Genomic DNA, 25365 nt, shown 5'->3' with positions numbered 1-25365 from the left:
ATACAAGGTCTAAGTCAAAACTTTTTACATGATATTAGATTCTTGGAAATTAAAAATGATGCTTACCCCTCCATGTTTCAATCTTATGTTCTTCTAATTCATAAATCTGTACCTGAAACAAGAGAAGGAAAACGGTCTTTTCAAATATGTATTTATATCTGGGAAATACTGTACAAGAAAAAAAGGATATTCTGATAGATGCAACAACCTTATTAGAAACTAACAATTCAACAGATGGAATTAATCAAGATAAAAATTCTGAAATGTGGTGAGATGAAGTGAGAAATATATAAAGTGTTTTGAGTTGCTTAAGAAGACGTTCTATAAATTTAAAGCATACATACTAAATCAATACCTTGTTATATAAACTTTAGATGACAAAAGATTCTAACATGTTAAGTCTGAATTATAGTCTTGACGGTGCCTTTTTCTAAGGACATGGAAAGTAAGATCTTTGAAAATGAAGAAAAAGCATCTAGTAAACCCACAGGCTTTGTGAATTTAGCGACACACCATTATTTACTACATTGACTCTATCAGCCATACAAATTTCTCCTGAGTACCTGCTATGTATTTGAGCACCGTTCTTATTGCTAAGAAGGTTATAGAAGTAAGACATGTTCTCTACTATTAAGAAGGTGGAAACTGAAAGAGGAAGACAAGCAATACACACATGAAATAATCAGGGCTGCCAGAAGAGCTTGAGGGAGCCCTCCCAGTATGGGAAGTAGCCTGTAAACTCATGGGAGGACAGAGACAAGAGTCATACAGGATAGGCAGGCAGAGATGGGTTGTGAGCTTCATCTCTGGAGGCTATTCGTGACCCAATGAGATCACAGATCCATTTTAGTACTTTAGTCTTAAGTACTGGGAATAATATGGTTATGCTTTAATATATGTGGTATATACTCCGAGTACTACAACAACTCAAAGAGGAGTAGATAAAATGTGAATTGTGGTGATGATCAAAGAGGATTATACAGAAGTGTTGACCAACACTGGACTTTAAAGGACAGGCCATCTGGGAGGGAGAAGGAGGAGCAACATAAATGAAGGCACAAAGACAAGAAAGGGATATTTGCTGGAAGGAGAAGATATTGCCCTGACTATAAGTATGGAACATTTGTGATGGAGAAAGAAGGGGGTAAAATAGGAAGTATAATTATGGAGGTCTTGGATAAGCCAGAGAGGTGAATCTGAATACATAGTATTAGATCTTGATTGAGAAGACCTAATTTTTGATGCTACATTTTTAGTCATGCTACATTTAGTCAAATGAAATAATGAGAGTTGATTAAGCTCTCCAAGGGAGACTATATACAGAAGAGGGCAGAGGGCTGAGATTTTAGTAATTTCATTTTGAGCAAAAAAGGAAAAAGAACAAGTCAAGGAGACAGAGGAGAAGTCAGAGAAGTTGGAAGAAGTAGGATATACTCCAGAAGCCAATGGTTAATATCCTGAATATACAGTAACAACGGATCTACTACAGCATACTCAAGATTAGGTATAAATAAATAACTCATCTAGAAGATGACTCTCCATGGATTACAGTGCTAAAATGGAAAATCTGCTGTTGAGATTATAATCTTTCACCTATTGCTAGTAAATGTACCAGTGATAAAACTTTAACAAAAGAAAAAAGGCTTTTGATGGATTGTCCCACTTGCATCAGTGATCGAGTATTTAGTAAGCACCCATTAGAGTCAGGTACTGTGCTAGTTGCTGAGGACAAAAAAAACCCAATCCCTACCCTCAAATTCTAATAGGGAAGTACATTCAGGTAAGGTGACCTTTTGGGGGGAAGGAATTAACCACTGGAAGGATCAGGAAAGACCTCATGAAATAGGTGGCAGGTGCTTGAACTGAGTCTTGAAGGAACCCAGGGATTCCAAGATGCAGAGATATATAGGGGTGCATTCCAGGCATGGGAAACAGCTAGGGCAAAGGCCAAGACATGGGAGATGGAATGCCATGTGTGAGGAAGAAGGCCAATTTAACTACCATGGAGGGGAACCTGTAGCCTCAAGGCCATGTGGCCCTCTAGGTTCTCAAGTGTTATCCTTTGACTGAATCCAAACTTCACAGAACAGATCCTTTTATGGGGATTTGTTCTGTGAAGTTTGGATTCAGTCAAAGGGCTGCACTTGAAGACCTAGAGGGCCACATATGGCCTCAAGGCTGCAGGTTCCCATAAGAGAAAAGCATGGAGAAGAGAAATGTGTAATAGGCTCAAAAGCTAGCATGGGGCTAGGTTGTGAAGTGCCTTCAATTACAAACCAAGGAATTAACATTTGATCCTAAAAGTAATGGTGAGCCACTGCAGTAACTGAATTGGGGGACAGATGTCATGCAGATTACTTTGGAAGCTGTATGGAGAATGGATTGGAATAAGTAGAGACTTGTCAGTGAGCGCAATTAAAAGCCCAGGAACTGAATTAGGCTGGACATCACTGAAGTTCATTGAATGAGAGGTGAGGTAGATACAGAAAAGATAAGATATGGCAACTGGTTAGACACGTATAGTAAAATGATAGTGAAGACTCAAGGATGACAATGAATTTGAGAACCTGAGTGACTGAAAGACCAGTGATAACTTTGACAATTATTGGGTAGTCTGAAAAAGGGGTGAAGGAAGAAGATACTATGTCCTGTTTTTGGATATGGTTTGACATGTCCTATAGAGACAATTGCTGATATGGGAATGGAGTCCCATACCCAGGACTGGATATATAGATCCAGAAATCATCTATAATTAGATGCTAACTGAAACTATAGGAATCACCAAGTGAAGGAGTAAAGAGAAAAAGAAGAGGGCCTAGGGCAGAACCTTGGGGGATACCCACAATTGGGAGGTATGACATGACTGAAGATCCAGCAAAGGAGACTGAAGAATGGACAGTGTAAAAGGAGAAAAAATCTAGGTGAAAAGGGTAGTCATCAGGGGCAAATGCTGCAGAGATATGATAAGAATTGAGAAAAGGTCATTAGATTTTGCAAGTTAGAGACCATTGGTATCTTTGAAGGGAACAATTTCGATTGAATGCTGAGATCCAAAGCCATATTTTGGGGGGTTCAGAAAGCAGAAAGAAGAGAGGAAATGGAAACAATAAAAGTGGCAAGTTTTTCAAAAGACATTGGCTGTGAATATAGGATGCTACTTGCAGAGGTGGGAGAATGTTTATTAAGGACAGAGGAGATCTGTACATTATTTGTTAACAGGAGGTAGAGTCAATAGGTACGGAGAGATCGAAGATTTCAGAGTGAGAGGGCAATCTGATAGAGAGGGTGGGATCAATGGTTCATTAGAAAGGTTGTCCTTGAGGAGATAAGCCACCTTTTCATATGAGACTGAATTAAAGGAGGAAATTGTAGGAGAGGCTATGAAGCGTTTGTGATATGAGGAGAAGGGGACAAGAGGGAGAAGAGGGAGCTTGGGGCAAATGACCCAAAGCTGTTACATGTTTAAAGATTCTTAAAACTAGAAATAATTAATAAAATAAAAAATAAAATAATAAAAAATAATAAAATATTATGACTGATAGGGGTTTAAGAGATCATCTTGCCCAATCACATCAATTTATAGATAAAAAATTTGAGTCCCAAAGAGATAAAGTAACTTGTCCAGACCACACAGCTAATTAGCACCAAAATTCAGACTAGAAACCTTTCTTCTTGATTCCTAGTTCTATGCTTCCTCCTTTACATCATGCTGTAGTCACCAGAGAGAAGTTAAAATGAAAATAACTCTGAGGTTCACACCTATTACATTGGAAAAAATGCCAAAAAATGGTAAATGCTGGAAGGGTTTTCAGAAGACAGGTACATTGGTGCACTTTTGGTGGAGTTGTAAATTTATCCCATCATCTGGAAAACAATTTGGATCTAAAACAGAAAGGTCACTAAAGTGTACATACTTTTCATTTCACTATTGGACTTATATCCTAAGGAAATCAGAGACAGAAGGAAAGGTCTTGCAAATGCAAAAATAGTTATAGCAGCAATTTTTTGTGGTGGCAAAAACAAAAAACTGGAAACAAAATTACCCATTAATTGTGTAATGGCAGAGTAAACTGCAGTGTGTAAATGAAATGGAATATCACTGTGCTTAAAGAAATGAAGAATTCTGAGAAACTTGGAAAGATATGTATGAACTAATGCATAGTAAAGTGAAGCAGAAACAAGAGAACAAGATGTACTGACCCCAATAATATAAAAGAAAAAGTACTGAAAAACTTCTGAACTCTTATCAATGTAGGAACAAATTTTGATTCCAGAGGACTGATAGTAGATCATCCTTCCAACACCTTCACAGGTGTGGCCCACAGATACAGAATAAAGCACAAGATGGCCAACTGTTAGGGCTTTATGCCTAACTTTTTATTTTTTATTTATTTATTTTTTTACAAAGGATTCATGAGGGCAACATAATGCACTGGGAAGGGGCATGTAATGTAAAATCATCAATAAATCATTTATTTCTTAAAGAACCTTTTAGAGACAATTTTAACAATCATATGAAGATTGGCAAGGGGAGAGACTAGTGGAGAGAAGACAATGATTAAGAAACTATGACAGTAATCCAGGTGAGTGCTAGTTAGAAGTTGAACCTGAGTGGGTTGGTAGCCTTGTAAATAAAGAAAAGGGATGAATGTGAGAGATGTGGAAGCAAAAGTGACATGATTCTACTTTGGAGCTACAGTTCTGCCTAGTTTCAACTCCATGGAACAAGATGCCCCTCCCAGGGTAAGGTCATCACTTCTAATTTTACCACCATGCTCCTAACTCAGCCTAGGATATTCAACACTTTCCTACTTCCCTCAGACTCTTCTCCCCTCTGACTGGAGTTCTGGAAAGTGGCACACTCAACTCCTCTCAAAGCCATCCTTTAGAGAGGGCAGATCCTGAACATTGCAAGTCACTCCACAATGCATCTGCAGCTCTTACTGGTCTGAACTCCACAGAACAAGATGGCCCCTAGTGTGTGTTCTCTCTCCTCACTCCCATATATACTTTCCAACTTTCTTTTGTATATGTTCTTCTCCCATTAGCTTGTAAACTCCTCAAGGACGGAATATTTTTTTCTTATTTGTATGCCCCAGCACTTAGCATGGTGCCAGGCATATAGCAGGGGTTTAATAACTATTGAGTTGAATTGAATTGGTACCTACTTTGACATGGGGAGTAAGAAAGTGTAGAAAGGAGAAAGTCCAAGATGAGCTCTAGGAGTTCTCCAAGTTTAGAGACTGGGAGTATCCTATCTCAGCCAAAAAAGTTAATTTCATTGTAGGTTCTATTAAGAGAGACATCATGTTTAGGATTAGGGAGAGGGCAGCCAAACTGTCCTCTTCCCTGGTCAGATCACATCTAGAATATACTAGAGTATACTGGAATTCTGTTCTGAGTACCAGAGTTTACAAAGGGCATTGACAAGTTATAAAGTAGATGGTGAAAGGCTTCAAGGTCATGCATAGGAGGACTGGTTTAGGTAAAAAGGAATGTTTAACTGGAGAAGACTCAGGGGAGACCCAAGGGGAGTCTTCCAAATATTTTAAAGATTTTATGGGAATTATTAGACTTATTCTGTTAGCTCTAGGGACCCTCTGGCTGCAATGAGTAGAAGCTGCAAGGGTACAGATTTAAGTCTAATGTAAGAAAACACTTTCTAACAACATGAGGTTTTTAAAAATGGAATGGATTTTGCCTCAGGAATCTGGGAGATTCTGCCTTCACTAGCTTTAAACAGTTTTGGTGGTCATCTGATGATTATTTTATAGGAGAGATTTTTGTTCAGGCATGGCTTAGAATGAATGAATTCTGTGGCCCCTTTCAACTTTGAGATTGTGTGTTCCTGATATGATCCAACAAAGGAGACTAAGGAGCAATTAGGTAGAAGGAGAACCAAGTGAAAACAATGTCATAGAAATCAAGGCAGGAGAAAGTACCCAGGAGGAGGGATATACAAGAGTTTTAAAAGCTGAAGGAAGGACAAGGAAGATGAGGCCTAAGGAGAGGCCACTGACATTTAGTCAACAGACAGATCACTAGTAACTTTTGAGAAATCAGTTTTAGTAGTGAGGTAATAATAATAATGTCCTTTTGTGTCTGCACCTATGTTTCATCAGTGTAGTGAACTCTCAGTGTGGACCTCCATTCGTCTTGGCAGCTCTTCTCGTTTCCATGCCTGGGCCTACCCTGACATTGATCTAGTGTTGAAACTTCTCTTATATTTTGACACACACAATCTCTTTGGACAACAGTCCTGTAAAGGGCTATTAGCGTCATCTTCACTTTTATGTCACAGGAAACCTAAAAGTTCAGAAAGGTTAAATGACTTGGGCCCGCAGGTGGCGTAATGCACAGAGTGCTAGCCTTGGCGTCAGGGAGACCTGAGCTTCAGACATTCATAAGCTCTATGAACCTTGGCAAGCTCTCTCTGCCTCAGTTTTACTCATCTGGAAAATGGTGATAAAAAAAGAGGTGTTGTAATGATTAAATGAGACACATGTAAAATGCTCTGTAAATCTTAAAGCAATAGATATTGCCTCTATTTGAATTTATCATTTTGTTAAAATACATTGTTTCTAGCCTAATGGAAGTAAGTGGTGGGAAATGGAGCAATGCCACCACTTTAGGGGCTTCATTATTCACACTCCTGGGGCCTCGCTACTGTTACAATGAATATGACTGTGTAGCCAGGATCATACAGCTAGGAGATATCCTGGGCAAGATCTGAACTTAGTTCTTCCTGATTCCAATCTAGTGCTGTATCTATTATCCCACAGACACCAAATTACAAGGGACTAAGGAGGAGGTGGTGAGGCAGCGAACACACTGAATGTGCATTCCTCCCTCCTAGGAATCTAGCAGTTATTATTATAAAAACCTTATCCTTACTTACAGTTTGAATTGAACAGTAAATATAGTATTTGCTCATTTTATAATTTACCTACAAACATCATTTCCCCAACTTTTGCTCTGTGGATTAAAAAAAACCCAAAAAAATGCCTTATCACTAACAAATGTCTACTATTTCCTCCTTTGCCACCTGTATGACTGTGGGAGGCAATACAGTTTACTGGAAAGAACACTGGACTTGGAGGGAAAGGGTTTGGGGTCAAAAATCCAATTTTGCCATTTACCACAAGTGCGACCATGGGCCAGTCAGCTTCTCTGGGTCTCAGTTTCCTCTTCAATAAAATGGTCTAGATGACTGTGAGATCCTTTCCAGCTCTAATTCTAGAAGCCTATAAACTAACCTATCCTGGTTTTAGTTTCCTCATTTATAACATTCCAGGGCTGTACCAGATGACTGTTAAAATCCCTTCCTCTTTAAAGTGCTTTGCAATTCTTTTAAGAAATGAAATAAATGCCATAGAGGTTTATCTTACTTCTTATCTTGAATCATCAGAAATGTTTTAAAGACAGAAGTCCTTTACTGAGTCAGGCCCATGGTCCAGTCCTTTATTCTACCTTTTACAGTGGCTCTAAGGAATATTTTCTAAAGGATACTGGTAGCTGGTCTTCATGTCATTATCCTCACAGGTCTGAAGTAAGTCTTACAATCTCTAACCCTCCTTTAACACCTGCTGTGATTAGGAAGCTACTTATACCTACATCATTTCTTAGAATGATTAATTCCATAGGTTTATCGCCTGCTATGTGAGAAAGTACTTTCTTTCATTTTTCCTAAAACTACTTCCTTCAAGCTTTAAAAAAGATAACTCCTAGTCCTAATAATCAATTTATTTGCACTAACTGGAGTTTATGCTGAAATTCCACATACTTAGTAATTAACAAATTATATTTTACTTAAAAAGCTTAGTCTTACTTCTTAGAATAGATTTTATTTATACTTATTCAATTACTGACATACAGGTGGTGTCACTTACCATTGGAGATTTATAATATCTATGTAGTATATTTATGAAATCTGTAATTGTTAGCATTCCTGGAACACAGAATCACATGTTAAAATAAAACAATAAACATCTACAAGAAGAAATTCTCATGATAAATGAGAACTTAGGAAAAGTAGTTCTTTTAAAATTAGCTTTAAATGTTATTAACAACGTAGAATACTATTTTGCATTTCATTCATTTGTTAATTAGGCTTATACCCAAAAGAACATTAATTCAATTGAAATCCAAGTTATTGTTACATAAATCAGAATAGTGGAAATAATATTTTGCAAAGAAACGAAGAAAAAATTGTTCCTGATATCTTTATGAATGGCCACAAAGTATACTCTGCAGGTAAAAACAAATTATTTATCATTTTATAAAAAATGTGATCAGTTTTAGAAATATGATTCTTCAATGGAGATTTTTTTTGGGGAAGTGCACTTAAATAGCTGCTTCAAAGAGAAAATTATTTCATTTATAGATTTACTAGACAAGAAATTGGATGAAAAGTTATTGAAGTCTGAAGTTTCCTAAAAATTTTAAAAGGATTTTTCTAAAAATGCTCCTAAAGGAAATGATTCAAATTTGTAAGAATAAAATCCATTGGCCAATTGATATAAGGTAGAAAAGGATATGCACAGGAGGTCCCTCAAGGGAAGAAATTCAATCTATCTATAGCCATATAAAAAAATACTCCAAATCACTAATAACTAGGGAAATATAAATGAAAGTAACTCTGAGGTTCCACCCCATACCCACCAAACTGGTAGTACTGACAAAAATGGAGAATAATAAATGATGGAGGGGCTTTGGGAAAACAGGCACTGTTGGTGCAGCTGCGAACTGGTTCTGCCATCTGGGAACTATCCTCCCAAAGTTACTAAATTATACATACTCTTTAACCCAGTAATACCACTACTAGGTCTATATGGCCCAAGAGATTTAAAGAAAGGAACATATACAAAAATGTTTTATAACAGGTCTTTTTTTGTAATTGCAAAGCACTGAAAACTAAGAGATCGCTTATCAATTGGGGAATTCTGGGTTATCAAAAATGAGAAAGAGATGGTTTTAGTGAAGCCTGAGAAAATATATAAACTGCAGAGCAAAGTGAGCAGAACCAGGAGAATTTACACTATAACATCAACATATAAATGCAAACAATTTGAAAGACTTATCAACCCTGATCAATGCAATGATCACCCATGATTCCAGAGGACTGATGAAGAATTCTACCCACCTCCTGACAGAAAGGTTATAGACTAACATGTGGAAGACACACATACTTTTGGGCATGGCCAATATGGGAATCTGTTTTGTTTGACTGCTTATCTGTTAAGAGGGATTTATTTTTTGTTTTTTTTTGGGGGGGAAAGGATTACGTGGTAGGGGAAGAAACTCCCAACATATTTTTATGACATAGAAACAAAACCCAATCATCATAATTACTAACCTACCAACTATCTATATTAAAAATAAATAAAACTTAAGCACTAAATTTTAGGCAAATGCTAAGTATACAAGTGGTGATCTGGCTCCTGGATCCACATGTACTGGCAGAAGATCCACCATATATCTATTAGGAAACCAGAAGCCATTAAATAATTGGGAACTTTTTGTAATTTGAGAGAAGTCAAAAAAGTATTTTCAATTCCTTGGCAATACAGATTATTCAGAAAATGAAATCAAAACATAAATTAGATTCATCAGTATGTTTCCTAATTTGGAACATCACCTGAAGTCTCCCATTAGTACTACTTAAATAAATAATAAAAGCCAAACATTTCCTGGCTTTCTGTTTCTTCTCTTTTTATTCTTTTTTCCATCCTAAATTCCTTACCTACAAAACTCTGTTTCTTACTCTCCCACAGTGGCGCTGCTCGAACACCATTTGCTACCAAGGCAAAAAAGGCCTTTTTGACCTGAAGAAAAATAAAGACACAGTACACATAGTTTAAAGCTTCACACATTAGGAGGAAAAAAATGTAACTATATCTAAATACATTCTGTCTAATTCACCTTCACAACTTTAAACTGGACGAGTGTGGTATACCTAAAATTTAACAGAATTCAGAGAATCACATTCCCTTATCTGTTCTGCATGTGTGATTTTAAAGTAAATTTTAAAAAAAATACATAATAATATTTACTAAATCTTCTAAAAACAGCTTGAATAATGGTTATTATTTTTTTCTATGCTAAAACACTACACAGATACATATTCTTAATACCAGAAATAATTAATAAAATAATTAAATTTTAGGCATTAACATTTCTTAATTTACATATTAAATCAAACATTATGTCAAGTCTATAAAGTAAAGGCTTAATTTTATTTGCAAATCTGTGGATAGGCTGGATGACCTGGCAGTCAAATGAACTCATGAGAAAACAAGTCACTAGAAATAAAAAAATTGTCATGGTAAGAAAAGCTTGCAATTAGGGGCAGAGCCATGGCTATTCCCTAAGTTACTGGAAGGACTATGCTGGAAATCAGGAGGGTGGGATTTCACTCATTTAAGGAATGGTGGTGGAGAATGTGTGTAATTTTTTTTCTTTTCCTCATCTGTTCTAACTACAAATTTTTACTGACTGTCCTTTTGTTTGCCCAGATTTCAGTAACATAGACCTACGGTAACTTAAGACATCTCCATTTTCAAACAGAGGTGAGGAATGGAACCATATGTGGCACACTTATCAGAAAACAGTCCCACAAAGATGACTCTAGCCCATGAAGGGCTAAGCGCCAACTGGTCCATAGGAAATGGAGTAGGTTTCAGCTTATCATACTAAGAAATGTAAGCTTTTCCTGCACTAAGAAGCATATTCTCTCCGAAAGCAGAAAAGAGAAGATGTAACATCAATAATGCTAGTTTAAAAAATTTTAAGCTCTGTAAAGATTTTTACATATATTATCTTATTATCTCACATTAACTCTGTGAAGTATCATTGAAACTGTAAATTGGTCCAATTGTTCTGGAAAACAATTTGGGATTATCTAAGAAAAGTCATCAAAATGTTCATACCCTTTGAACCACTAATCTCACTACCTTAAGGAGGTCAAAGATAGAGAGAATGAGTGTTTGTATATATGTTGATATGTATACACACATATGTATATATATGTATACATACACATATACACACCATATGTATTTATATACACATTCACAGCAGCACATTTTTGTGGCAGCAGAAATTGGAAATAAAGTGGTGAATGGCTTGAACAAACTGTGGAGTAAAGCGATATGATTGTACCATGTAAGAAACAACAACTATGAGGAACTCAGAGAAACATGGGATAACTTGAATGAACTGATACAGAGTTAAGCATGCAGAACCAGGAAAAGAACATAAATAATGGCTACAAGAACATTACCAAAAATAACACTAAAAAGCAGCTAAATTCACATCAACTGCAATGATCCATTTCTGTTCTAGAGAATAAAGGATAAAATACATTTTCCTCCTTTTGGTAGAGGAGTAGAGTTTATGGGAATGAAATGTAGATGCTGTCAAATTTCGTTGTGCAGCTGGTTAATTTTATTTAACTTTTTCTTTGTTACAAGGGAGGATATTTAAGGGTTACAAGATTTATTAGTAAATGTCTGTTGTGTAAAAGCAAGTCATCAATGATTTTTAAAAACTCAGTGAGAGAATGCTACAGTTATTACTATTATTGTTTCTATTTTATAGATGAGGAAACTGACGCTCAGAGAGGTAAAGGAGAATGAGACTTCAGGATAGTAGCTAGGAACAGGTTATTCGAGTGACAGAATAGCAGAAAGAAAAGTCAAATAGCACCCCAAAGCTAGTAATTTGCTATACTGAATGGTCCAACATATTTCTTGATTATATGTTCAAAACTGTCCATCTCTAATCTGGAAGTCATTGCAAATGAATGCAGTGGGGCTTGGGTTTGGGTAAGAATGGTAAGAGGGGATAAAAAGGGAAGTCAGATGCAAATATACGTAGATACAAATGAAACATTTAATTCAATAAAGCATCATTTGCAAAGTCATAAATGTGCCTTTTCTCTTGTAAAATAATCGCTATCACAAATGCTGGTCCATAAGGAAAGCAAATCCTAGTGATTTTATATACAGCACATACACTTCTACTTATAATGACCTGAACAACTGAACATTTTACACTCTCTCGTACAAGACAAGTACTTATAATAATTAAATCTTGATGCTAATGAAGAAAGTCATGTTCCTTAGAGCTTGATTCTTTTTAGGAATGGGCAAATGATGGCAAGATAAGATCATGGTTTCTGAAAGAAGTGTTTGAGATAAAAGACAAAGAGGAAGGAGCACTTTAAGAAACTTCCCTCAGTGGGTTTTGTTCAGGCGTTTTTGCAAGAAAATGTGAATTATAGAGAGGGGATCTATCTAGAAGGACTTTTTGCTAGCTTCAGGAAGACTAGGAAAGTAGAGTGTAAGCCTACTTAAGAATGGAGATGAAGTTGGTGGGGTGATCTTATGCTTTTTGAATATATAATAAAGTGATCTTATATGGTTATGGCACAGAGAAATTTTGTATTTCTATCTAGAAAATAATCCTTTTAAACTTTCATTTTAAACTACCCCAAGCCAAGAGTTAATATTAATTTTAAAGAAATGTTATTATTTTTATGGCAGGGGTATTTTTTCTGAAACAAGACAGACTAATTCTGCTTCTCCCAGAACAACATTTTCATCTAATTAACGAATTCCTCAAAAGCTGTTCAGAAAAGCAATCTAAAATGTTACTAAACCATTTTTCAAGGTTGCTATAACAAAAATAAAAAGAATACTATTGGACTCAGTGATCGACTTTCATCTGGGTGTATCATAATTATGCAAACATGCCACATATAAATGTCTAGAAATGGATAACATCTGCTTAATTGTGACATGAAATAGACTGCTGAAATTAAGTAAACATAAATGGGTCAGTGGTAACATATATGCATACATATATTCATGAAAGATAAAAATCAATAAAGCTAGAGTTCGGAATTTTAAAAAAAGACAGTAAAGAGACTTTATTGTCAGTGTATTTTGTGGTGATGTCACTGCTAAAAAAAGAGGTAAACAGAATGAAAAATAATGGCCCACTGAAGCTGATCCTTATGAAACCAGACCTGCTTCTTTTCTGATTGATTCTTAGAGTGCACCATAGCACCATGAGTTTCATGAGGTGAGATTTTTCACATTCCCCAGCTCCTGCCCCCAGCATTTGCTGCCTGCTCTTCTGGCTTGGTTTCAGGATGATCACAATAGCAGCTCTTTTCACAAAGGCAAAAAGCCACCTTCTGCAGTGAGTGCAGGGGAAGAAGGGAAAGAAGAGGGTAAAGGGGTAGAGGAAGGAAAAGAGAAGCAGAGGAATCCTAAGGTTGTAGTCACGAGGCTAGGAGGCCAACTATCCAGAAATGCTTCTTTGTTGCCAGCTTCAACAAATGTTCAGTATGCTGTGATTCCTTATGGCAAATAATATCATGCAAGTTTAAGAGCCACTGGTCTAGGGGCTATTGGTGCAGCTAGGTTGTGCAGTGGATGGAGCACCAGGGCTAAAGTCAGGAAGATCTGAGTTGAAATCTAGACTCAGACACTTTCTATCTGTGTGATCTGGGCAAGTCACTTCATCTTGTTGGCCTCAGTTTTCTCAACTGTAAAATAAGCTGGAGAAGGAAACTGTAAACCACCCCAATATCTTTGCTAAGAAAACTCCAAATGGAGTCATGGAGAGTCAGATATGACAGAAATGACTGAATAACTAAACCAAAGTCTAGTGTGATCTTCTACTAATTGTCCAACTGCTTCATTTCTCCACCTGAAATAAAACAAACCCACTTCACTTCAAAACACAGAAGCTTTATGTTATATGAAAACATGGAATGTCTGAATGGCTGTGGATAGCACTGGATTCTCCCCATTTTTAATGTTTCATAGCAATTAGTAGGGGTGTTCTGAAACACCTGGCCCTCTGGTGATCCTTCTTAAACCCAGAGGAGAAAGAGAGCAGCTCCCCCCAGACACTTTGAATTCTTGTGGTCATTTGAAAAACTTGCACACACACAATGCTTACTGAAAATGACATGTCTGAGAACTTATTTTTTTATTTAGGTTAAATCAAATTAAGGTTAAACTTTTAGGAATATCTCACTCACATCCCAAAATATGGAGTGACATGGAACAATATATCCTAATTTATTGTGGCAAACCATACAAAAAAGATTTTTACAAAAAATTCCAAAGTATCCTTTATGGTTCTAAAACTTGTCTTAGGATATAATTTTCTAATTTAAGAAAAAAGTACATAAGTTTTATATTCCTGAGAAAGCCTTTTATGACCTTTTTAAAAAATTGCACTTAAAAGATAATGAACCAAAATTAAGTTCATTTCAAAACTCATGAAGTGAAGTACATGCTATATGTTAGCAGTGAACTAGGCCAAAAACTAAACACACCCTCCTTCCCGCCAAATCCACATTGAGTTACATATATATTTTCTGGAAGGTGACTTAAAAACATGGATATACTCAATATCTATCATTTATATTTTAAAAGGTAGCACTATTTACTTGTTTTGAAATTATTTTTCCTAATGTACAAGTGAGACAGGCCACTTGTGTACTTTAAAAAGTACAGGACTGAGCAATTTCTTGAGGTACCGGCCACTGTTATAACTGGATACAAACTAAGGATTTCTGAATTTCCATATCGACCAAGCCTGGCCCCAAAGAAGAGACAGGAGAAGACACCTCCTCCCACTTCTTTGCAAAACTGGGGAACCATATAGGGGTGGGAAACACTGCATATAATGCTTGGCTTCTTTAGATTTTTTAGTTAGTTTCATATATTATTTTCTACTTTCTTCATCTGTTAAAAATATATTAAATAAGGGATGGCTCTTTGGGAGACAGTAAGGGGAGAGAGAATGGGAAACATAAATGATGTAAAAACAAAAGATATCAATCAAAATTTATTTTAAAAATAATTTCAGGATCTCATTCTTGCCCACTGGTTTTGTGCTGGCTTCACAATATTATTTCTAGTTAAATGTTTTCAATTTAATATCTAATAATTTCAGTAACCTCAAAAATTTCAGTGTTTGTTCTGGTCTTTACTAAATGATATTCTATTCAAGTTCATTTATTTTACCTTACTAAAGGGCAGAAGTTTAAATTAAGTTGAATACAAATCTGACCTAAACCACCTTTACAGTAGTAGCCAGAGCACTGAAGATGCCACTCTCAGTTGTCCTTTCCTTGGCTAAAAAAAAGTTAAACTTTTGATAGAAAGGATTTTTATTGATAATAAAACTTTGTAGCTTTTGCCAAAAATTACTTGATTGTTTTAGAACGTATGTCTGTAGACTGTACTGATAACATTATGGAGCAGTTATTTCTGTGATTAAAAAACATGAGTAGAAAAGCAACTGATAGCTTATATAATAAGAGCAAAGAGACTCCAGGGGAAACAAAATTAGTGCATACTAAGATTACTGTTTTATAGACTGATATACCCATACACATATAAAACCTGCTTTAGGGGAGAATTACAAACCACTCAGAAAATTTACAACAGCAAAGGGGTTGGTGCTGTTATCAATTAACTAAGAAACAGAGAAAAAGACTGGTCTGGCCTAGTTCTAATTGGCACTTAGAGAGCTGGGAAAATTCCTGGTTAGTGACTGGGTGCCTCTAAGAGTTCTTTTCTTCTCAACTGACAGGCAATCTGTCCAAACCAATGCCAATTTAAATTAAAAATTTTAAAAGGCTTATAAAGCATCCAGATGTTAATATGTTGATTAGATGAGTAAAAACAGACAACAAAGTTTTAATCTAGAGACATTCATTCTTTAATTGGATGAAAACCTAATCAGGACCTAACTGCTACAGAAGAGGCTGTGGCATTGTATGTGAAGTGGGACATCTGTGTTTCAGGAAACTAGAATCTGATGACTCATGACTTTCAGTACATTTTTATTTTAAATTGAAGTAATTAAATCAATTGTGACATATTTAAAGTTGAAATTGATGAAAAAACTTAAGCATTTAGCATATGCCAGGGAGCAGTTTTAGCATTTTTATTCCTTTGAGTTCCTATAGCTTTCCTGCAATGATTCCAGGTTGTGGTTTGTTCCAAGTGCTCCTATACCAGTAAAAATACTGTCATGTTGAAGAATTGCTTATCATTCCTTACCTATTTTTCTGATAGGTAAAACAATGAACTTTATAGTGACAAGAACAGAATCTTATTAAAGCTGGCCAACTGCAAGAGTGTCAATCTACTCTCAAGTATTCTTGGTGAGCGAGTAAATATGGCCTCTGCCTTGGAGCACGGGGTAGATCCTATGCTTCACTGGGTTATCCTAGAATTTGATCTCAGTCAGTCTGCTTTCTAGGACTCACAGACAGAAAGTGTCTCCATCTCTCTTGAAGCAAACAAACAAGAAAGATCAGACATTCCATGTTCCTGGGAGTTTGTGGTACCTGAACATTTGGCAAAAGATGTCTTACTATCTCCCTACTTTGCCCCAAATTAAGATACAAGGATTTATGGGGTTACAAAAGTGTACTTCATAGTGATTATTCAGAGATTTAAATTTCACAAATGGAATCAGTAGCCTGGCAAGGTAATTGCTGCTTAAACTGTAGAACTGTGCCAACTGCTTCAATGCTGTAATTTTAGGATTTTCGTGTTTTACAAAGAGCTTTCACATATATGTTCACAACAATCCTATGATGCAAATAGGTCAAGTATTATTATCCACATTTTAAGTATGAGAGACTGTGGTCATTAAACTTGATCAAGGTCCCACGCCACAGTCAATAAGTGGTATCCCTGTAATCAACCAGTCTACCAGCATTTATCAAATACTCCCTAGGCCAGGCACTATGCAAAGTCCTAGAGATACAAAAAAAAAAAAAAAAAAAAAAGAAACAGTCCCTATCCTCAAGAATCTTATATTTTAATCAAGGAGACAAGAAGTGTAAAAATAGATACTGTATATAGCAGATACATACAGAACGGAAAAACAGTAACTTTTGAGTGGGGTGGGGAGGTGAAGCAGGAAAGGTCTGCAGCAGAGGGTGGCATTTTGCAGAGTCTTGAAAAAAGACAGGAATTCTAAGAGGTTAAATAAAGATGAAGAGTCATATGTTGACAATATTCGGCATGCTAGTATGGCTAAACTGTAGAGTATATGAACAGTAGTGATGTGTAAGAAGCCAGGAAAGAGAACTTCAGATGCCCCAAAGAAGAGTTTAAATGTGATCCCAGAGGTCAAAGGGAGTGGCACTGTAGTTTATCAAGTAAAGAAGTGACGCAGTCAAACCTACATTTTGTGACAATCATTTGGCTGGTGCATAAAGGATGAATTGGAATGGAGAGGGATTGGAATGGGGAGACACTTGGTGAAGGAAATAAATTCTGATTATTGCAATAGTTCAGAAGATAGGTGATGAGAAACTGAACTAAGGAAAAACTGTATGAGTGGACAGAATATCAATGATGTTGTAGAGAAAGAAATAACAGCTTAGCTATGTATAGTGAGTGAGAACAAGGAGTTGAGGATAATGCCCAGGTAGCAAACCTGGGTTACTAGAAGGTTGGTATACTTGATAGTAATGAAAAGGGGGAAGAGAAGATAATAAATTCTGTTTTGAACATTTTGAGTTTGAGATGCTGATGAAAAATCCAGTATGAATATAGATATGGACCAAAGCTCACGGAAAGAGACTAGGGCTGGATGTATAGATCGAGGAATCTTCTGCAAAGTAATAATTGAAGCCATGAGAGAAAATGAGATCATTAAGTGAGAAAGAAAAGAGAGAAGAGCCCAGGACAATGTGTTTGGGAACATACCTACATGGAGGAGGCATGAAGAGCCACCAAAGGAGATTAAGGAGAACCAAGGGAGCACAGTGTCATAACAACCCAAAGAAGAAAAGTTATTAAGGAACGGTAATGGACAACAGTGTCAAATTCTCTGGAGAAGTCAAGAAGGATGAGGAATGAGAAAAGGCTATGAAATCTGTTAAGTGAGAGATAATCAATAACTTCCAAGAAAGCAGTTTCAGTTGAAAAATGAGGCTGGAAGTCTGATTGTAGAGGGTTTAGAAGAGAGAGAAGCACCAAACAGAGATAATTTTTTAAAGCAGTTTAACTGAGAAGGGGAGGAAGACACAGGATGATAATTAGTGGAGGTTTCTTAAGGCTGGGGGAAGCTAGGGTTTATTCACAGGCTGGTAGGGATGAACCAGTAGATAGGGAGAGGATGATGATTAGAGGGAGAGGAGAAGGATGGGATCAAAGATGCCTGTAGAGGTTGACCTTGGCAAGAATTTGGACCACTTCTTCATCAGAGACTAGAGTGAAGGAAAAAATAGTGGGGGATGAAGTTAGGAGAAAGTGAGATGAGGAAAAGTAAAGATCACACTCATGGCAGATGTTCTCCACCGTGGGGGAAGGAGATCACTGTGGGAAGCTTGGCAAAAGAGAAGGTTTAGAACAGTTGTGGTGGCGAGTAAGAAAGAGAACTGATTAGGAAGAAGTGAAAGGCATGTCTTACTGCAGGGATCAGATAATAGGAAGTGAACTCAGTCAACATGGATTTGTGCCTTCTTCCAGCTCCATTCACTCAGAACAACATAAGTAGGTATGAGGGAGGCAGATAATGAGAATAATCCAAGGCTGGAGTTTGGCTAAACTTGGTTAAAACTGATCCATTAACCAATGTTCTGCAGCAAGAGCCGCTCACATGGCTTAGACTCTTCCTTTTTATACAGCTCATTTGTCTCCTTAAGGCTATCACATAAAACACTTCACTAAAGTCAAGACACAGTCTACAATGATCTCTCCTGATTCATGAGCCTTAGGAAAAAAGAAAGAAAACTAAGTTTGGTTTAAATTGGGAACCCTTGCTGGCTCCTACTTCATCTCCTTTTTCTTCTCTAAGTACTCAAACTATTTAATAACCTGTTCTAGAATGTTGCTCATGGTAAGACTGCCAAATACTAAGCTGCCTCTCTTGAACTGCTGAAATTCTAAAAATTCCAACTCCATTAGGAAGTCTTCTTAGACTAATCAAGTGACAAGTAGTTTTCATTTTATCATTTAGCTGTGCATTGCTCTACTACCTTCATTACACACCATGCATTCATTTTTCTTTTATTTTAGGTTCCCAGGGGACAGAGAATGCATTTCCTTGCTTTTTCTCTAACACAGTATTCCATCTTCTGACTCTGAATATTTTCTGTGGCTGGCCCCAATTCCTAGAACGCTCCCCCTCCTCATCTCTGCATCCTGGCTTTTTTTTCCAAGTCCCACAGTCTTCCTCAATCTTCGTGCCTTCACTTTGAGACTGCCTTCTATTTATCCAGTCTAGATTTTGTCTAAATGTGATGCCTGCTCCATTAGACCGTGAACTCCTTGAGGGCAGGGACTGTTTTCTTTACATTTTTAGCACAAAGTATAGTGTCCAGCACATAGTAGGCATTTAATAAATGCTTGTTGACTATTTACCTTAGTTTATCATTTACAGCTGAACCAGACTTTTAGTGGGTCAATAACGTGTTGTTTGTTTAGATGTTCTCCCCCAAACTTATTTTTCGTCCTTATTTCTATACATAGAATCACCAAGTTAAAAACAATGCTGCTTAAGATTTTCTGTTTCTCTCATGTGTCACTATTATTTCTTTCATGTTATTATTACGTAAGAACATTGGCTTCCTGGTAAAAAGCTTGGCTAGGTTATAATAAACTTCATTGATGCATCCAAAGGACCATGTTCAAATTTTGTTATTAAAGCAATTAACATGTCATTTGATATGTATAAGTAGAATGAAAGTTGTGAACAGCTACTTTATGCACATTTAATGTTGCAATGATGATCCGTCATTTTATTACTCATAATTTCCAGAAAGAATTACAGGATTTCCCCCTCCATTAATATTATTTCTAATTAATTTATTGTAGATGCTACTAAGTATCCAAGAATCACAGGATTCTTATTTTATAAGAAAACCCAAATTTACACAAAAGTTTATGAAAAAATGAGTGTACTCACTTGTAATGTAGTGTCAAAAACAACAAGCTTTGAGCTGGTTGGAACAATGTCGTAACACTTGTGTGACTTCATGAATCGCATGTAAATATCACTTTCGGATTCTTCTATTGCTGTAAGAAGAATGGAATATCAAAATGTTTTGCTTTAAAGACATACTTGAAATCAGATTTTACATACACATGTATATGTATTTCAACATATGCACACAGTATGCTAAAGGGTACTAACTGAGTATAATACTTCTTGGAGTAGTCTATACTCCTATGGTTTCTGAAGGCCATTTGTAGCTCAGTAAAGTAACCATTTAATTCTAGCTCTCTCTCACTCGGTAGCTAGATTGCATAGTGCATAGAGTGTGAGGCCTGGAGTCAGGACAATGGGAGTTCAAATCTGGCCTTAGGAATGTACTAGCTGTGTGTCCCTAGGCAAGTCACTTAACTCTTTTTACCTCAGTTTTCTCATCTGTAAAATAAGCTAGAGGAGGAAATGGCAAACCACTCCAGAATCTTTACCAAGAAAACTCCAACGGGGGTCATGAAGACATGACTGAAATGAATGAATAAGAAGTTCCTTACTTTTCCTTGGTTCTCTGAATCTTTTACTTTTCTACTAAGACCTTCTGGCAGCCCATGACATCTAAATAATCTACCTAAGAACTGACTTAATCCGTGGAGTCTAGCACAAAATATTTTCTGCAAATTTAGCATAGCAAACTTGCGGCCATACTATTTCAGTTTCGTTTCTGGAAAAGTCCTAATGAAACTATCTGAAATTGGGAGGAAATGGTTAGTTCTAATTTCATAGTAATAGTGTAGAAATTAGAAGCATAATAAAATAGTCTGAGAGAGACATTTTAGCATAGTGCCTGGCCATGTAGTAGTCACTAAATAAATGTTTACTGACTGACAAAAATTTTATATAGATACTACTAAGATGTTTATAAATAGCACATTCTCATACACTGTACAAAAGCCTGTTACAGTGCAATCCTGGAGATTTGTGACCTTCTTATGGCATGACCCACATATCTCAGTCAAGATAAAAAAGAGCAACAAGCAGCATACTTATATGGGTTATCAGCTATTTCTGGCTGCTGCTTCTGTGAAGAGAAGCCACACTGTCTTACTAATAGGCAGGGACTGCATTATCTCTGGCTTCTGACACAGTCTCCTTCAGAAGGCCACCATTTGGCCTGAAGAACTATCTGCAAGGTAATTTCAACTGCATACTCAAAGGTAAGGAAGTCACACTACATATGTGCTCCTTAGGTGCTGTTTAAAAAAAAAAAAAAAAGGAGAGTTCTAATCTGAGAGATGATACAGGGTGGAGATACCTAGCAAGGGCCTATATATCATGAAGATGGAGAAGCTCAGGTAAGCAGATCATTACCAGCCCAGACTTCACACACTACTCTCCTTCTTCCCACTAGGTTCTGAGGGGAGAGGCAGCAACCCCACCCTCCTCTCATCTCCTTCAGGACTTCGCCTCATCAATCAAGGCTTCTCTATTTCCAGAAACTTCATTTTCATCCTCTCTACTACCTTCTTCCTATCAACTAGCAAAGATTCTCACAGAGTAGCTTCTAGCTTACAAAAATCTTTTCCTGGACTCTAGTACTCACTCAGAGAATCTTCTTACATATCTCCCCTCCCTTCTACAGACAAGCTTCTGGAAAAAAATTCTTCCGGAAAAAAATAATTTCTCAATCGTACCTCAGCTTGATACAATCTAGCTTTTGTCTTTAACCCTTTTATCACTAAATGTAATGACTTTTGGGGAAAACACTATTGTAAGGATTTTTACTTTTGGAATTTGAGAGTAGCATTTTGACAGCTTTATATGACACATTGATTGGATTTATAATTATAATCCAAATATGGATTTTTTTCATTTCTGACTCTTAAAATCACATTTTCTATCTCTGAAATGTCCCCATATCTACAATGGAAGTCCAGTTTCCCAGTGATCACATGACATACAGTTTAAAGAGAAGGGATTAAATGTTTTGTGTGAAATTGCCCTAGGCTGGCCAATTCTGTCTTCTACTCCTCCTTCTAAACCTACTGCCAAATTTGGTATGCTGCACTGAATTTGGAGTATGAGGACTTGGGTCAGATCCTGCCTCAGCTCTTAACTCACCACTACCTGTGTGACATTAGAAGTTACTCGATCTTTTCGAGCCTCAGTTTGCTTCTCTGTAAGATGTGGAAGACAAAACCAAATGGCCTTCAAGGTGACTCACTTCCAGTTCCTCAAATCCTATGATCTAAAACCTTGTTATGGTCATCTTCCTTACCCTATGTGCATCTGACACTGTCAATCACTCTCTATTCTTAACTACCTCTTGGATTCTTGACATAGTACTTTCTTGATTATCCTTTTATTTTTTTGATAAGTCCTCTCATCAGCCTTTGCTGGCTCTACCTCCTGACCCTTGAACATTGGAGTTTACTATCAGAAATATATAATTCAATATCTCAAAACTTTGGGGTACCCCCAAGGTTTTGTCCATTTTCCCCTTTCTCTCTCTACTCTCTGTTGGTGAATGCATTTACTCCTGCAGTTTCACTTACTACCTCTGTGCAGGTAGCTGTCTTTCATTACTTCCCAGACATATTCTTCACCCAAACTTCTCTACTTCTGTTGATGGCACGCCATCTTCCCCATCACCCAGATTTTGTAAAGCTTGGCATTACCTTTCACTTCTTCTATTCTCTTACCCCCTACAACCAAACCATTGCCAAATTCTCTTGGTTTACGTCTACAACAACTTGCAAATCTGTTGCTTTTTCTTCTCCCATTCCAACTTCCTCACTTTAGACCTTCATTTCTTTTTGCCTAGACTATCATGACAGCCCTCTTAATGGGTCTCATTGCTCCTAGTATATTACCTCTTCAATCCATTCTTCTTACTGTTGCCCAGTAAACATTTATCAAGCACCTATTATGTTCCAGGAACTATGCTAAACGCTGGCAATTTAAAATAATTTTAAAAAAGATTAAAAAGACAACTCCCATTCTCAAGGAGCTCAAAAATCTACCTGTTGTTTTTCTAATAAACTGCTGTGATTGGATTACACCTACTCATAGGACCATAGCTCAAAACCTTCAGAAAATTCCCACTGCCCATGTAATAAACTCTCTTTTGTGATTAGAACTGAAAGGATCCTTTAGAGGCCACCTACTCCAAGCTCTTTATTTTACAGATAAGGAAATAAGTCTGGGGAGCTGCAGTGGCTTGCAGTACACACAAGTAGTTAAACCACAAATCTCTAAGTGGTCTTCAAGGTCCTTTCTAATCTGGCTCCAATCTATCTTTCCAGTTTTAACTTTATATAGCTCCCCTTCACAAACCTTATGTTCTAATAAGGAACAAGGTCTGTGTTGTATCTATCCTTAGTGTCTAGTATAGTACTTTGCATTTAGAAGAAATTTGTTTGCTGATTTATTTTGATTTGAATAAGAATGGCTAATTCTTCACTATACTCTCCTTGTCTGGTATTTCCTGGTGTCAAAGATGAACAACTCTCCTCCAATGTTGGGGTCTAAATTTAGAATTTGTTTAATTAGTTGTTATAGGATGTAAGTAGACAGTAGGCTTCTACTATGAGTTGGGGAGTCCAACTTTCACTATACAGCCATTTATGTTCTGTTTTGACATAAATTGTGACACTTGCTCAATCTGAAGAAGCATGTTTTACCAATTTCATATAATTACAAATCCTTTTTTATTTTCAGGTCTGATCCCTGGCCAGTGGATATAAGTGCCTTCTACAAGAACACATATCTAGTTAAAAGAAAGGATGGCACTAGAACAGAAATCTTCTAACTTCTATCTCCTTTACTCTTTCTACACTACCATACTGTCTCTCACTTAACTAACTGCCTTCAATAGGAACATATTTTTCTCCATATTAATGTATGTGTATTTCATTAATTCAGTGAAGGGAGAGTATTAATAAGCCTGAGGATGAGACTGTAGAAAGGAGAAGAGAAAACTCACATTTTATGAATATGGAAACAAGTAATGTCAAGAATCTGTGTTTCTAGTACTTTGCTATAAAAAGTACATGATACCCCCCAGTGCCCAGATCTCCATGGGCTTCAGTGTAACCCCAGAGAAATGCAGAAAAACCCTGCCAGGCCTTGGCACACACCAGATACCACCACTAAGACCCCAGCTCGGTACAAGGTAAGCTACTAGACCCCTACAGCCTCCAGCAGTGCCAGTCCACCCCCTCAACACAGCACCAGATACAAGGTTCCCCTACAAACCTCAAGGCAACATCAATGCAGTACCAGGTAAACAGTCAGTGCCTACATCGACTGGCACAAGAAGCCTGAGAAAGAAGGCCCTCAGTTTCTGCTCTGGGAGCAGAGATAAAATTTTAAAAAACGGGAAAAGGCCCCTCAAAAGATAAGCAAAAAACAACAATAACAAAAATCTGACTATAGAAAGGCACAAACTCCAAAGAGGACAACATTGTCCAAAACACAAAGGAAAATGGGAAGTGGTCTCCAGCCCAGAAAGAACTTAGAGAAGAGCTCAAAAAGGACCTTAAAAATCATATGAGAGGCAGAAGAAAAAATGGGAAAAGAAATGAGAATGATGTAAGCGAATTATAGAAAGTACATGATACCACTGGTCCTCTTAGACATAACATAAGTGAATTAGTATTCAACTCTATTGAATAATCATCTATTAAGCGCTCACTACGTAACAGACACTTTGCTAAGAAAAGATGATGGGAAGACACATGCAAAACAGTTTCTACCCTTGAAGAGTTTCCATTCTATTGAAGAGATCCAACATATACCCAAATAAGTAACTACAAAATGTATAAGACGTTAAAGAGAAGTAATCTCGGGTAGAGGAGCACTGACTACCAGAGGAGGAAGAGGGATTAGAAAAGGCCTAGTGTAGGAGATGACAACGGCACTAAGCCTTTAACTGAGCTAGAGATTCCAAGAAGTGGAACTGAGGAGAGAGGGCATTCTCTGAATGGGAGGCAGCCTGTGCAGGGAGACTGAGGCAGGGGAAGGAATATTGTGTAGGACAACAACATACACAATTACCACAACAAAATAAAAAGAACAAAACCCCCAAACTGAATGCTGTGTAATTACAACAAAGTTGGTCCCACAAACTACATATCCCTCCCCATTTACAGAGGTAGAGGTCAAGTTTAGTTATCTACTGCTTTATCACCTCTTGCACTCATTTCCTTTTCTCAATTCACAAGTCCTTTACTCTAGTCCTTGTCACCTCTACTGCTACACTATTAAAACAGCCTCTAATTTATTTTCTTGCTTCTATCTTTTCCCTCTTCAGTTTGTTCCATGAGCCTCATTCTCACTCAACTTAATATCTAATAACTGCCAAATATTGTAGTTTCTATCTCC

General features: G+C 37.0%; 1 protein-coding gene across 10 annotated transcripts in view; it reads right to left on the bottom strand.

Annotated features, from left to right (window-relative positions):
• The window catches only part of PRKAG2 (protein kinase AMP-activated non-catalytic subunit gamma 2), a 452122-nt gene that overhangs the window by 26437 nt on the left and 400320 nt on the right, over nt 1-25365 (bottom strand). For 9 of the 10 annotated variants that reach the window (XM_072652167.1, XM_072652171.1, XM_072652169.1 and 6 more), the window contains 4 exons: nt 19963-20072; nt 9743-9824; nt 7890-7948; nt 67-112 (listed from right to left, as the gene is read on the bottom strand). In XM_072652167.1, coding sequence (XP_072508268.1) covers nt 67-112; nt 7890-7948; nt 9743-9824; nt 19963-20072 — 297 coding nt within the window. The remainder of the gene's footprint in view (nt 1-66; nt 113-7889; nt 7949-9742; nt 9825-19962; nt 20073-25365) is intronic. The other variant, XM_072652170.1, reaches the window with a different exon arrangement.

This window comes from Notamacropus eugenii, chromosome 3 (genome assembly GCF_028372415.1).
Source record: "Notamacropus eugenii isolate mMacEug1 chromosome 3, mMacEug1.pri_v2, whole genome shotgun sequence".
Classification (NCBI taxonomy): domain Eukaryota; kingdom Metazoa; phylum Chordata; class Mammalia; order Diprotodontia; family Macropodidae; genus Notamacropus; species Notamacropus eugenii.
This window is presented reverse-complemented; position numbering and strand designations above follow the sequence as displayed.